Source organism: Schistocerca gregaria, unplaced genomic scaffold, assembly GCF_023897955.1.
Source record: "Schistocerca gregaria isolate iqSchGreg1 unplaced genomic scaffold, iqSchGreg1.2 ptg000304l, whole genome shotgun sequence".
Classification (NCBI taxonomy): domain Eukaryota; kingdom Metazoa; phylum Arthropoda; class Insecta; order Orthoptera; family Acrididae; genus Schistocerca; species Schistocerca gregaria.
This window is the reverse complement of record NW_026061786.1, coordinates 2,279,321-2,295,271: the sequence shown is the minus strand read 5'-3', so window position 1 is coordinate 2,295,271 and position 15,951 is coordinate 2,279,321. Positions and strand designations below refer to the sequence as shown.

General features: G+C 46.2%; 1 protein-coding gene across 1 annotated transcript in view; it reads right to left on the bottom strand.

Moving 5' to 3' along the window:
- The window catches only part of LOC126305261 (phorbol ester/diacylglycerol-binding protein unc-13-like), a 641,582-nt gene extending 625,846 nt beyond the window's left edge, over positions 1 to 15,736 (bottom strand). The window contains exons 1-2 of the mRNA XM_049992031.1: positions 15,706 to 15,736; positions 15,550 to 15,579 (exon numbers count right to left, since the gene is read on the bottom strand). Coding sequence (XP_049847988.1) covers positions 15,550 to 15,579; positions 15,706 to 15,736 — 61 coding nt within the window. The remainder of the gene's footprint in view (positions 1 to 15,549; positions 15,580 to 15,705) is intronic.
- Positions 15,737 to 15,951: the final 215 nt, after the last annotated feature.

Below are 15,951 nucleotides of genomic sequence, written 5' to 3'. Positions count from 1 at the left end.
CTGGGGCCAAACTGCTGAGGTCATCGGAACCCTAAACTTACACACTAATTAATCTAACTTAAACTAAATTACGCTAAGGACAACACACAAAACATACACACACGCACGCACACACACACACACACACACACACACACACACACACACACACACACTCATGCCCGACGGAGGACCATGACAAGGCAGATACCCACCGCGGCCCGTCCTAGCGTTGATCAAGGCACTGTGCAAGCTGGTAATGGCTCCATAATGGTGTCGGCTGTGTCTACATGCAATGGACTGCGTCCCCTCGTCCAACTGAACCGATCATTGGCTGCAAATGCTTATTTTCGGCTACTTGGAGACCATCTCCAGCCATTCACTTACTCCATATTCCCAACCAACTATGGAATTGTTATCGATGACGATGTGCCCTGTCACCAGCCCACAGTTGTTCGTTATTTGGGGACATAATCGAGAGGTCAGTTCACCCACAAAATCCTGCATCGGCAACACTTTAGTAATTTTGGACGACTACAGAAACAACATGGCTCAATATTTGTGCAGGGGATTTCCAACGGCTTGTTGAGTCCTTGCCACGACGAATTGCTGCACTACGTCGGACAAAAGGAGGTTTGAAAAGATATTAGGAGGTATCATGACATTTGTTACATCAGTCTACTCTACCTTACGACTAGATGGCATTTTTCTGTATAAATAATTAAAAACCAAAATTTTCTTATGAAACGTAATGTGGCGGTCGTAGCGTAGCTACTGGCAGGGTCACCCAAGCCGGACTGGTCTCGATGGAGGAGTCAGACTAAGTGTGTCCCACAACGTAGAGCAGGGGGGGGGAGGGGGTCCATAAGCGTAGGTAAGCCAGCCCTCCTGGGGGGGGGGGGGGGGTAAACCCTAAGAAAAGCATGTCCTCTAGGTCGTGTGTTGGGCGTGAGGCTAACAACCACATCCCGGAAAAAAGTGTTGTTGCTGATACTATAGACATGCCTCTAACGGAAAGGATTGACTGTTGACGACCGGGCCAGAGAAACTGTTAAAGAGAAGGTACACGGATATTCGAATAGCCACCTGGAATGTGAGGACAGTCAAGAGGCCTGGTAAGCTACAAGAAATTGGGAATGAAGTAGATAAGCATCACGTGAAAATAGCAGCAATATAAGATACTAGATGGAAAGGGCAAGGAGTGCTAGCGTCCGGGGGACAGTTAAAGGTGTATAGCGGTGGAGATACAGACCATTATGGCACTAGTTTCCTTCAACATAAGTCTATGAAAGCTAATGTAATTGGCTTTACAGCACATTAGTTGTAAATTTATTTTGAGCAAACGTACAACAGCCTACATAGGAAGAAAATTATACAGATCATGAAAGAATTTAGAATCCCACTAAAACTGGTCAATTTAACGGAAATGACAATGAAAGGAACAGTGTGTAAAATAAGAATAGAACAAGAACTGTCTGGTGAATTCCAAGTACAGAGAGTGCTACGACAGGGAGATGTGAACTCTACAATTTTATTTAGTTTTAGAAAAGGTTATGCGGCAAATGTCGATAAACCCAGGAGGAACAATACTTAATCGGCAAATTCAGCCGGCCGGGATGGCCGAGCGGTTCTAGGCGTTGAAGTCTGGAACTGAGCAATCGCTACGGTCACTGGTTCGAGTCCTGTCTCGGGCATGGATGTGTGTGATGTCCTTAGGTTAGTTAGGTTTAAGTAGTTCTAGGTTCTAGGGGACTGATGACCTCAGAAGTTAAGTCCCATAGTGATCAGAGCCCCCTTTGGCAAGTTCAAGTGGTAGCATATGCGGATGACGGAGCATTAATGGCAAGGAATGGAAGGACACTAAAGGGGAACTACGATACGTTAGACGAAGCAGCAAGAGAAGTAGGTTTAGAAGTAAACATGAACAAAACAAAGTATATGGTGGTGGGGGAGCCCAATATAAACGGACAAAAGAATTCAATAGTAATGAATGGGAAGGAATATGAAAGAGTGAAAACATTTAAATATTTAGATTCTCTAATACCGGAGGACAATAAAGTAGCAGTAGACATTCAAGTAAGGATAGCGAGTGTAAATCGTTGCTATTTTGGTAAAAGTAAAATATACACGACCATATTAAGATATATAGTAATATATGGATCAGAAGGCTGTGTTTTGACGTTAAAGGAGGAGAACTGGTTATTGAGATGGGAAAGAAAGATACTGACAAGGATTTTTAGAGCAGTGATAGCGGAAGGTGGCTGCAGAATAAGAAGAAATGTAGAACTAAGAACACTTTTTGGACGGATGGATATTGTTATTGAAATCAAGCAGGGAAGAATGAGATGGGCGGGACATGTGCAGAGAATGCCAGAAATTCAGAGTGTCAAGAGAGTTTTAATGGGAAAACCTGACGGGAGAAGGAGAAGAGGCAGACCCAGGAAAAGATGGTTGGATGATATAGAAGAAGACCTAAAGGCGATGGGAATAAGAAATTATAGAAGAAGACCTAAAGGCGATGGGAATAAGAAATTATAGAAGAAGACCTAAAGGCGATGGGAATAAGAAATTGGAGAAGGAAGGTGATGGACAGAGAAGAATTGAGGGAGGTGATACAAGAGGCCAAGGTTCTTCAAGGACTGTATAGCCAGCCAAGAAGAAGAAGAATTTAAACGCGAAATAAAAGTAAGTCCTGCTTGACATCGTAGTACCTTTTGTCACCGGCATTAATCGATGAAACCATGGCTGGTGTGATGCAGAAAATTACAGCAGATTATGTGCGTGTCTTCATACCTGATGTCAACCGCGACTGTGCTCACATCTCTAGCAGGATAACTTTTCGTCTCACAAGGCTAGAACCTTGAAACGGAGGTTTGGTGAACATGCGTTCATGTCTTCGCCACCAAATTCGTCTCTTTAAAACACGATGGATCTCATCTGCAACGCTACCAGGCGCTAGCTGTGAGCCCGCAAACTGAAGCTCGTAATTTACGGAACAACGTGATCTGTGCGGTGTATCCACGCGGTCTGGGGGCCTTGCCACCGTTCGACCGGCTCCCTTCGTCGGAGGATCGAGTCCTCCCTCGGGTATGGGTGTGTGTGTCGTCCTTAGCGCAAGTTAGTTTAAGGTTGATTAAGTAGTGTGTAAGCCTAGGGGCCAATAACCCCAGCAGTTTGGTCCCATAGGAACTTACCACAAATTTCAGTTTGAATTCTGGGCGAACCTACCGAATACTTGTTATATTCACGCCACGCAGAATCACTGCTGTATACTTTCCAAAGATGGACCTACACGCTATTAAGCATGTGGTAGCAATGTTTTCATTTATTAGTCTACACGCTTGTGGCTGCAACTATTCATAGAATTTTTTTTCGCTTAGGGCCATTAGAAGCAACTTGAAGTAACCATAAGACATTCCTGGAAGCCTCTTTCCGGGCCCCTTCCTTTTCCCTTTCGTTTCTGTCCAGTCGCTCTTACCGCTCTGCTCGTCGTGGAGTCCCTTAAAGTTGCTGATTACTGATCTCTACTTTGATCGGCTATAAATGTCTTCCTTGTACAGTAAAATGAGCTTGAGGTTCTTGAACCATTCATCAGAGTCTTCAAGTCTGTTGTTCAGTAGCCTTCAGTGTAAATCCGACAAGCGTCGTTGGTCGGACTTCATCCAGCCCGGACAGATACCCATGGAAATTTGGCAGTCGTTTCCTTATTGACTCGACCAGCAGCTCATTATCCCTTCATAACTCATCTCATCCTTACAGTCGGTATGGTCCGTGTGTTATCTTTGGACGAAGAATCTTGCACTCAAACTTCTCAGCTTCTGTCAGTCCATTTCTCCCTGTCATTCGAATTCATTCACTTGCGTCTAAGAATTCGGGTTTGACCATTCTTTTACAGTGCCCGAGTTCAGGTTTTAATATACACGGTGATTTTGCTAAGTGGGGACAAAACTACCCGAAACGGTACCTGACAGGATAAGAAACAATAAAGGTCATACACACGTATGGCAGAAAATGTGATACACTTGAAGGCGGAGGTGATAGGTGCGTGACACTGGCACCGGTGTGACAACCGGCCAGTAAGCCAGCCGACCGTGTGCAACAGCTTCCAATATCCGCCTCACTTTAAACGTGTGCAGGCCTCGCTACCTAAGCACGTGTTGCCGCGGCGACAGATCTGTCGCCGGTTCGTCGCACACACAACCGCTGCGCTGTAATCGTCAGCACAGGTTCAACCACAATGAGTGGGCGTGGCTTATTGGCGCCCTCCTGTTGGGACGAGCCATACTTCGACAACACGCGAGACATTCTGCACCTCTTACCTGCCCTGCTGGAAGACGTGTCTTTGGTGGAACGAAGGGTACTCTGAGTCCTTTATGTTGTGCTGCAAGTCACCGATCCGAGTGTGGAGAGAAAACACTGGTACAAAAAGAAAATTCCCACATGCCTGATGTGTTTTCGTGTGTGCTTTCAATTACTGAAACGTATACTCTGAAAGATCATTTGTTTCCGCACTCAAGTGGATGAATGTCTGTTGGAAGACATTTCATTCCCTATTCCCATGTTACCTCGTTCTTCTTACCCTCTCAGGATCATTTTGATGCAGTTTGTCCTCATTTAGTAAATTTAGTTTCCTTGTTGCTTACTAGGTGAGAAGCGCGGCATTGCTCAGTTAATTTTTTATTTCACTCTCATATTACTTTATCTCCACCTCCCTTCTCTCCCACGTCGATCTCGTCCTCCTCCCCCTCTCTCATCCATCTCCTAATCTCCACTTCTCCTCCCTCTCTCTGCGCATCTCTTCCTCAGAATCTCTCCTTAACTTTGCTTTTCCAGCTCCGTCTTCTTCGCCTTCTCCCTCTACTCTCCTCTCTATGTCGATCCCCATGCCTCTGTCCAACTCATCCCTCCCTCCCGCCACCCCCCCTCTCTCTCTCTTTCTCTCTGTCTATGTCCTCCTCCCTCCCTCTCCCTGTCCATCTCCTCCTTCCTGTCTCTCGTGCACCTCCTCCTCTCCCCTCTCTCTGTCCACTTTCTCCTCCTACTCTCTGAATCCACTTCGCCCTTCCCCATTTCTCTGTCCAGCGCCCCTGTATCTCTGTTACCTCCATCCCAATGGGAAGTTGGTGGTTTCCCCCTCTCCCCCCCCCCCCTCTATTTTTTTAGACATAGTAAACAATGTGTGTGCTAAGTCTGGTCGAATTCGATCCAGGGGCTTATGAGGACACATTTTTATGAAATATGGAGATTTTCCGCTATAAGCATTAACGTATTCGAGTTAAACCTATTACGTCACTGGTTCCGGTCACAAACGTATAACCGAATTTTGGTCGCAGCTAGAGATAAAAAAGAGTGAATATGCTTCACTCTCTTTGAACCCAAAAATCTCGAAGTGAGATCGTGCGTGGACGACCACTTCGCTGCCCAGTGCACGGCGATCGTACAGCGCGACAAGACGCGGCCGACCAGGTCAGCCGTAAAGCACGTCCGCTAATCGGCCGACGCGCCAGTATTTAAACCGGGCCGGCCCATCTTATCGCGACGGGAGAGAGCCCCGGGGGCACGGCACGGCACGGCACGGCACGGCACGGCACGGCGCTGGCGCGTCACGGCCGCGGCGCCCTGGGAAATCAGCCGCGCGCTACAGCGGCGCCTCCTCTGCGCGGGATTAGCCGGCCGAGCAGAGCCGCGGGCGCCGTGCAACCGCAGTGCATCGCTGTCCGTAATTAAAGTGATCCTCCCACGGCAGGTACTCTGTCACCATATCTCGTACCAAACGCAGAAATGTGAACCAATGCTTTCACCGCGCATTTCCAACTTGCAGATTTCTCGCCGGGATCACGTCGTATGTTGTCCACGATGTGTCAGCAAAAACGGGCTTGTTATCACCTTCTGGTAGTTCCAGCTGACTGCTGCTCTACTTGGTTCATCCACTACATCAGAAGTGGCCGACTGTAGTACAATAATTATTTAAATAAAAATCAATTTTTAACATACCACATTTTCAAATCCGAAGAAAATGTATAAAATAATTTCTCCTACTCCTATACGGTTTCCATACCCTATGAAAGGTCAGATTTAGGCTTGTGAATTTTTAATAGCTGTAATGATACTTGCCGGATTTATAACGAGAAACGTGGGATGCGTCCAGCAGATAATAGTTCAGAAGTGAAATGTTCATGCATCAGTTATGTATACATGCATGCCTCCAATATTTTTCGCTGTAACTCTTACAAGTAGTGTCACAGCTTTTAAAAATTTACTAGCATAAACTTTCAGGACTATCTACATGTAGATAAGAATCTGTATGTCGCTAGGAGAAAGTATTTTATATGTTTAGTCCAATTTAAAAAGGTGCCGTATTAAAAATTTATTTTTATTTACATAATTTTTCTATTTTGTTTTATTCTTACAAATGTGAAATCTCTCAATGAATTTCAAACCGTTTGATATTTTTATTTAAATAATTATTTATATTTATACTATCTTTCTACGCAGAGCTTTGCCCAAGTACACAAATCTCATCTATATTACTCACATTTAATCCTCTCCTCTCCCTCTCTCTCTCCTCTAGCCGCCACCCCCCCCCTCCCCTCCTCTGCTCAGCATGTCCATCCACTCACATATTAGCTCAAATGCATCCCGATACTACCTACATAACACAACAGTCCTGCAGGGCATCTGAGATGTCAGCTGTTAATCTTTTACACCGCCATCCTCCACTCATACTGAACAGATCGACAAGCAAGGGAGTTACTATTGCATTGTTGTCGACTTCTGCAATCCCATGATAATTTGGCCACTCAGTTTATGTCTGCATCATGTCTGTGAAACTGATACCGGAAAGCAGTATGTAACTCTTGTGCAAATGTGTGATGTAGTCACATTTGTTAGCGCAATGTAGACTTCTATGATCGGTATTTACTTCATCAAAACTTCCCGGCTGTAACTGTATCGAAACTTTAACTTTTATACCTCGACAGGGGTCTCTTAGTCACATTTATTTTGTCATGAATGTAACCCCCTATTAAACTAATAGGACCTGTGGAAACTACCATGTATAACAAATTAATTGTTACATTAAGCACCTGAAGAGGCGGTTTTAAATAAAAACTACGTTTGTGACTGAGAAAGATTCTTTTTCTCTGTTAGACATGGTGTTTAAGAAAGATTCATCCAGTTTCAGGACATAATATCGACTACACGAATGTTGTTGTTGTTGTGGTCTTCAGTTCTGAGACTGGTTTGATGCAGCTCTCCATGCTAATCTATCCTGTACAAGCTCCTTCATCTCCCGGTACCTACTGCAACCTACATCCTCCTGAATATGCTTAGTGTATTCATCTCTTGGTCTCCCTCTACGATTTTTCCCTCCACGCTGCCCACAATTGCTAAATTTGTGATCCCTTGATGCCTCAGGACATGTCCTACCAACCGATCCCTTCTTCTAGTCAAGTTGTGCCACAAACTTCACTTCTCCCCAATCCTATTCAATACTTCCTCATTAGTTATGTGCTCTACCCACCTAATCTTCAACATTCTTCTGTAGCACCACATTTCGAAAGCTTCTATTCTCTTCTTGTCTAAACTACTTATCGTCCACGTTTGACTTCCATACATGGCTACACTCCATACAAATACTTTCAGAAACGACTTCCTGACACTTAAATCTATATTCGATGTTAACAAATTTCTCTTCTCCAGAAACGCTTTCCTTGCCATTGCCAGTCTACATTTTATATCCTCTCTACTTCGACCATCATCAGTCATTTTGCTCCCAAAATAGCAAAACTCCTTTACTACTTTAAGTGTCTTCATTTCCTAATCTAATCGCCTCAGCATCACCCGACTTAATTCGACTACATTCCATCATCCTCGTTTTGCTTCTGTTGATGTTCATCTTGTATCCTCCTTTCAAGACACTGTCCATTCCGTTCAACTGCTCTTCCAAGACCTTTGCTGTCTCTGACAGAATTACAATCTCATCGGCGAACCTCAGGGTTTTTATTTCTTCTCCCTGGATTTTAATACCTACTACAAATTTTTCTTTTGTTTCCTTTACTGCTTGCTCTTATATACAGATTGAATAACATTGGGGAGAGTCTACAACCCTGTCTCTCTCCCTTGCCAACCACTGCTTCCCTTTCATGCCCTTCGACTCTTATAACTGCCATCTGGTTTCTGTACAAATTGTAAATAGCCTTTCGCTCCCTGTATTTTAGTCCTGCCACATTTAGAATTTGAAAGAATGTATTCCAGTCAACATTGTCAAAAGGTTTCTCTAAGTCTACAAATGCTAGAAACGTAGGTAAAACTTAAAATTATTGAAATGTACGTAAACAGCTCTAAGTAATCAAAATTTTCATTAATTGTGATTCAATGAAATCTGGTTGTCCGTCTCTTTCGAAAAGTGGCCTACTTCGTTCTGGTGCGAGTGTACGCAGCGTCCGTCCTAACCATTTACTACTGTCATTACACGCCACGTCGACGCAGCTCGTACTAACAACAATGAACAACAGACACGCATTCGAGCAGTCTGTTGCGAGCAGGCAGCGTTAGGCAACACACGTGCAGCCGCAGCGTGTCAACCACACTGTGTCACAAATCGCAATGGAGCAACCTCCGGAACGTTTGGAAGAAGAGAAAAGTGTGTGCAAAGCTCGTGCCGAACACCTTGATTCCCGAACGAGGTCGACACGTCGATACCTACCAGGACCTGATTGAAATACTAAACGCGAAAAATTTATTTTTCTGGTAAAGATCATACAGGTGTTATAAATAGAAACCTACCACAAAGTACAGAAATCGATATAAAGAGTCAACGTTTTGACTACATAACTGTCATTCGAGCCAATATGATGCGCAAGTTGCACAATATCGCAAGAAATGTCTTTTCTGACAGATTCACATGATATATGAACGTTCTGTGCGTCGTACCCAAGTGTGATGCTATGTAAAAGATTTGAAGCATTAAAAACATCATATTTACGTTCCTGTGGAAAAAAACTGGAAATGAAGTCCCATGCTTCTTTACAGAGCGTAGGGAACGATGCGGGAGACCCGCACCGCCTTACTAGACAAGGTCCTAATGGAGGTGGTTTGCCGTTGCCTTCCTCCGACCGTAATGGGGATGAATGATAATGATGACACAACAACACCCAGTCATCTCGAGGCAGGAAAAAATCCCTGACCCCGCCGGGGATCGAACTCGGGACCCCGTGGTCGGGAAGCGAGAACGCTACCGCGTGACCACGATTTTTTTTTTTTTTTTTTTTTTTTTTTTTTTTTTTTTTTTTTTTTTTTTTTTTTTTTTTTTTTTTACATAAATAGAAACTAAACTAGAACGAAGACAGAGTTTACTGTCGATGATAGCAGGACAGACTGTTGCCACTAGCATGATCACCGACGCCCTCCGCTAAGTTTTTTTTTTTTTTTTTTTTTTTTTTTTTTTTTTTTTTTTTTTTTTTTTTTTTTTTGGGACCTTTGCTACCGCGGGCAAGTGCTCTACCATTTTTTTTTTAAATTTCTAATAAGACGCTACCCCCTTTTTTTTTTTTTTATCTGGACAGGAAAGGAAAAACTACAAAAAAAATGTCTATTTGCCACCGCCACTTGTATTCTAACAAAAAAATAAAATTAAATGCACCTCTTCAGGCGTTGGCACCTATCTACACCTATTCCAAAACAACTAACCTATTACTGCAAAGGTGTAGGAAAGGAAGAAAGTAGGGGGGAAGAAACATAGAGAGTAGCGATAAAAAAAAATGAAAATTGTTGTGAACAGGAACTTTTTTTTTTTTTTAGTTTATTGTATTGCATTTTTGTTTTCTTTATTTTTCTTTGTTTTTTTTTGTATGTATGTTTTTATTTATTCATTTTTTTTTGTATTATGGCAGTCGTTGCACCAGAATTCTAGGAGTCGCTTGCGCCGTCTGATTGGCGGAACATCCAAACGTGTCTTCTCGAAATTTTAGTGGGGATTCCGTGTGTAGTACGTTCAGAACATCATATCGGCAAAAAAGCATCAGCATCTCATGGCTTGGACGTTCCAGCTGGAAGGCGGGTCATGAAAGGCGCTCCGTAGAAAATTGGAAAAGAACTGCTTGTATCTGGGGTTGCGAACAAGTGCACAATGTCGATCGTTAAGGTACGTCCAATAACCTAGTTCTGATTTCTCATCGGGCCCAAAAAGGTAGCGGACTGTATGACCGCGTATCCAATTCACGGCATTAGTTTTTGTTGTGGGGTAATGAATCACATCCGGGAATAGAAGCGTCAGGAAAATAATCTGAGCAGGCGGCTGTCGGGTGAGGAAAGCCAGGATACGCTGCGCGAGCCTCCAGACGTCAGCAGACGGACCACATGAGAACCGATGAGCGTCCGTGTCCTCTACACCACAGTGAACACAGAGTGGTGTGTCGGCAAGGCGGATGCGGTGCAAACGAGACTGGTTGACCTGTTTGCCATTGACGGTGATATACCAGGTGGACTGAACGCTGGTGTCGAGGTAACCAGCATGCACTGCTTTCCACACACGGCGCCATATGATCTGGGGAAACTTGTGTTCAATGGGGTTGGGGGTTTGACACATTTGTAAGGTGTCGTATACAGTCTTTGTCTGGAGTATACGGAGAAGGGGTAAGGAGTGCAGAATGTAACTGATTTCAAAGAAGAAGTACCGAAAGTGATAAAAGGGGGGTGGAATGTCGGATAACATGACCGGGGCTGACATGGAGACTGGTGCGTATTCACGCAAAAGCAGTCCGGTCAGGCTCGTCGGGCAGCGACGCCAGACTTTCAGTTGGGAGCTAACAAAAAGTGCGGTAACTCTGTCTGGCACATGGAATAAGCCCACTCCACCACGCTCCCGCGGGAGGGCAAGGGAGGAATATTGAACTTTAAATAACATCCCGGCACAGACAAAGGATCCCATCGCCATCAACATACGACGTGCGAGGGTAATCGGAACCGGGAACACTTGTGCCACATGGGGGATGCGTGAGGCGTGATAAACATTCACGTATTGCGCGCGCTGTATAATGTCGAGGGATCGAAGCCGGTGGTCCACAAGGCCAGCCCTGATCGTTTGTAGGAGACGTCGACCGTTGGTTGCCGCTGAGCGACGGAGGTCATTCATAAAATCAATGCCCAAACAGCGGACGCTGGTGGCCACACTTAGAGGAGCGACAGATCTTTCTGGTAGACCCTCACCAATGAGCAGAACCTTCGATTTGGAAATGTTAAGAGAACTGCCCGATGCCTCCCCATAAGTCGTCACCCAAGTCAGAGCAGCGCGAACATCGTCTTCATTGCGGAGGTAGAGGACTAGATCGTCAGCATAGGCTGTACAACAGAAGCGGTGCCCATGCAATGTCAGGCCCACCAGGCGTTGGCGAAGCCCCTGTAGGAGGGGCTCTAATGCCAAAGCATACAGTATCGTGGAAAGTGGGCATCCCTGTCGGACAGAGCGCTCGATCGCTAGAGGCGCGGTGAGGCGACCATTACAGAGTATTCTTGAAGTTGCGCCGCTCAAGAGCCGCATTACCACGGTGATTGTACGAACCGGAAAACCCATGTGTTGGAGGACCGATTTCAGAAAAGTATGGTCGACACGGTCGAAAGCTTGACAGAAGTCAAGCGATGCCAATGCGCCAGGTAAATGTCGCGAGCGCGCGAGCGCAATCATGTCCCTATAACGGCAAAGGGCCGTATGGATGTTGTTGTCACCGCCCAACGAAGTCTGATCAAGGGAGGTGACGGATCTTGCTGCCTTCTTGAGGCGTGAGGCCAACAAACGGGTGAAAATTTTCATGTCACTGTTGAGTAGAGTGATGGGCCGGTAATCACAGATCCGTGATCGCCCATGTGGCTTAGGGACCAGGATGATGACCCCATCAAGGAAGGTGGCTGGGATCATCGTTGTGGGTGACATCAATTCACGACAGATGGACGTCCAAGCAGGTAACAAAAGGTAGCTAAAATACTTGTAAAAGTCGAGGGGGAGGCCGTCAGGTCCAGGGGACTTGTTGTCAGCCCCCACCTTGATTGCATCTAGGACTTCATCAGAGGTCACTTGTTCCTGAAGTTCTTGAGCCACATCCTCTGGCATGGTGTTGACAGTCATTGCTGCCACCTCCTCAATTAAGGTCGGGGGATGAGGGACGGCAGCGAACAGTTGACGGAAATGAGAATAGAAAGCGTGACCAATGTCGCATTGCGTAGTGTGTCGTCGTCCTTCCGCATCTGTGAGATCGTGGATGAGGGTTCGACGACGACGTCGGCGTTCCCTGAGAAGGTGGTACATCGATGGCGTTTCATGAGGCATATGGTCACGGGTGCAGGATCTGACAAGAGTCCCTTCTAAGCGCCGTCGCGTGAGGGAAGTGATCTGCGCTTTAGCACGATGCACTATCATCTGACGATCAGGAGAGAAGGCCATCGAAGTGCAGTCACGAAGGACTGCATAATAAAAGTCCATGGTGCTCGCTTGCCAGGCTTTGAAGTCTTTGCCATATCCTATCAGCGCCCTGCGCAGAGCTGGTTTCGCGCATGATACCCACCACGATAAGGTGGATGCGTAGGCTGGGCGACGACGATGACAGAGGGCCCACGCATCCTCAACGATTCGTCGGCAGTCAGGGACAGTCAGGTGGGAAACGTTGAATTTCCACAAGCCGCGGCTGTGCCACACTTGTTGGCGGGCGAGGACGACATCGCAGATGTAGGCGTCATGGTCAGAGAAAGCCAGAGGCCATACTTCGGCATGTCGAGTGTCGGCAGCAAGGGAACGTGTGAGATATATACGATCGAGACGACTAGATGAATGCGCCGTATAATATGTGAAACCTGCACGGGTGCCATGCACCTTTGTCCATGTGTCAACAAGCTGGAGTCTGTCGATGATGACGGAGAGGGCCGCACAAGGGGAATGATGCGGTAATTGATCTTCAGGCCTTTGCGTGGAGTTGAAATCGCCACCGAGGACCATATCATCTAGGGGACCCTCAAACAGCGGCGTTACCTCGTCAGCAAAGAAAGTGTGTCGATCACGTCGTCGACTGGAGCCGGACGGCGCATATACATTGAGGATACGAACGCCGAACAGCGTGAGAGCCATACCCCTAGCATTAGCAAGGTACACTACATCTTCAGCAGGGAGTCCAGAACGGAGGAGGATGGCAACTCCACTACCGTTGTCAGAAGCATGGGAGATGTGTGCCACGTAGCCAGTGGGGGCATGGAAATCGGCGACAAACACTTCTTGGAGGAGGGCAATGTCGACATCAGCAGCATAAATGGTCTCACGGAACATTGCCAGTTTATGGGGGGCCCGAATGGTGGCCAGATTCATCGTCGCTATGCGGTAATGTTGGGGGCGTGCTCCCACCATTGGCACAGATGTTCCGGCAGAGATGTCTGGCTGGCGTGTAACATCTGACGTAGTCACCGTTGTCGTAATCACTGGCTGGAAGGTGGGTCAGGCACCTCCATGGGGCACTGCCTGATGGGAGGACCACCATCTCGAACTGCTCCTTCGTCGATATCATCAGCCCAGGAGACTGGAACAGACGGTGAGCGACTGTCACACTCCTCGAGGGCGAGTTGTAGCGACGCTGCTGTAGTGGGGTCCAGGGAGGCACCCTCCTTGGAATCCGTCATATTCGTGTGAGATCGTTCTTCAGATGGGACATCAGGAGCAGCCTCTCCTGTCGTCAGAACGCTCGAAGGGAGATCACTGTCGTGTATCAGCTCCACTGCCTGTGATGCCACATGAAGAAGTGTGTCGTCAGATGGCGTTTGACTCCTCTTCTTCCGTTTTCTGGGCGACCGTTGCTTTCGGAGGTGCTGTTCTGAATCAGAATGTGGATGTTCGATGTCCGAGGTCCCGCCAGTCTGAAGAAAGGCAGAGGTAGGCACCGCATTCGCGTCGATGTCCATCGAGCTCTGGAGAGTTGGTGTTGTCGTAGCCGTCAGAGGAGATGGTGCCGGTGAGGCCATGGCAGCACCGTCATTTCCAGTGGGGAGTGCCGGGTGGAGAAGGGGTGCTTCCTGAAGTGACGCATCGGGGCTGCGTACGGCTGTGGCGTAGCTATCTGGTAAAGAAGCGGCCGTCACTTTGGGAGCTGAGTCACTGGTCGGGACCTGGAGCAAACGTCGGCGGAGACATTCTGACCGAACATGGCCCTCCTGTCCGCAACCGGCACACGTCCGCGGCTGGCCATCCTACATAACGATGGCTCGCACGCCACCTATCAGCAGATAGGATGGTACATGTTTGGAGAGTTCGATTTTGATTTGGCGGACACCATTCAACACGTTGTATGTCGTGAATGTCTGCCATTTCTCCGCGATGTGCCCCACAACATTGCCATAGGGTCGGAAAGCTTCGACGACCACATCTTGCGGCACTTCGAAAGGAAGCTCAAAAACCCGGATTGTTCGAAGTCCGAAACCAGCGTGATCGACCGTCACCTCTCCAATATGCCCGTCAGAATGTTTGAACTTGAGTCCGCGTGCGTGTTGTCGAACTACGTTAGCACACGCTTCCTCCGTCGTCATCTTAATATAGACGATGCTGCTAGTGATAGAGAAATGAATACCTATCACTTCCTGAGGGTCCAGACGTAGCTCTTCGCGAATGAATTGCTCAATTTCAAAAGCGCGTGGTCTAGCATGTTCGGCTTGGAATGTTACTTTAACTGTCGCTCGGCGGTAACAGTGCGCCATGAGGTGCAATAGAAATGGACGCTACACAACACGAAATACCGCGACGCGGAAGTAAACAAACTACGGTGCGCTGTCCGGCGCGCGGAGCCGGTCCGCACGCAACCACGGCCGAAAGCCGACTACGATGGACGTTTCTGTATGTTTTAATAATCCAGTGTTGTAATTTTTTGAACTAACGGGGTATCAACAAACAATTTTAGGTGAGCTTTGTTGCCAACGTAAAGTAAACATCTCCATCGACAATATTATGATGCGGATTCGTAATAATGAACAGAAAACTACTGTGTAACAGAAAATATTAATAAAACAACTCTGCGTATTTGTAATTTGGAACGTGTGGTTTAATAAATCATAATCACGACGACTCCATTCTTCAAATGCTGCGTATTGCACACAATTGTGTGCTAATGTTCTACGTAATACCCACACATCCCTACACTCTATTCTTACTTTTAGAGGAAAATTCATGGAAAAACTGGCCAGTGTGCGTGTTGGAAGCGTGAGACCGCGGCATCTGTGATATGTGCTGCATGCACAACCCACCTATGGTATGCGTTTTACTGCCATAAAACGGAGTACTAATATGAGTAACTTTTTAAAAGACATTACAGTATCTAAAATTATTATTCGACATTACTAAAAATGGTTTTCACTTATAACGAAAATAGGAAATATTAAGAAAAACTGAGATGTGGAGGGGTGAGCGTGATGGCTAACAGGAAACGGTGAGTAACAGAACTTAAGTAAAAAATGTGCTCATGTGAAAGCAGTGAAGAATAATTTCTACACATAAGGTCAAAAGTCCAAAAAGCGTTCTCCCTTTGTGATTGCGTTGCCACCACTTACCTTGAGCGCCAACGTAACGCGCTTTCTTGACTGAAACAGAAAACGAACAATAATTAATCCAAACAATTTTGAAAATTTGGTGAAACTACATAATTATTGCATGAAAACCATTATGGTAAGTTAAACGGTGATTAAACGATCGCCGAGAAATATTACCAGAAACGATATCTGTTATAGTGGCAGTCATCGTCTGGTCTCTCAGTAGGAAAGATCTCTTAACATTCATGGACGTTAACCGGAAAATGCTTTTATACCACCAGCGAGTAACGATCACTCGTATTTCTCCCTGCCCTGGTTCGTTGCTAAGCAGTGTCCATGATATTTCTGCCGTGCAGATTGTTTGTTTCATAAAGCTGAAACATTACAGCGACCAATAATTTCAGAACATATGTTTGAGGACTT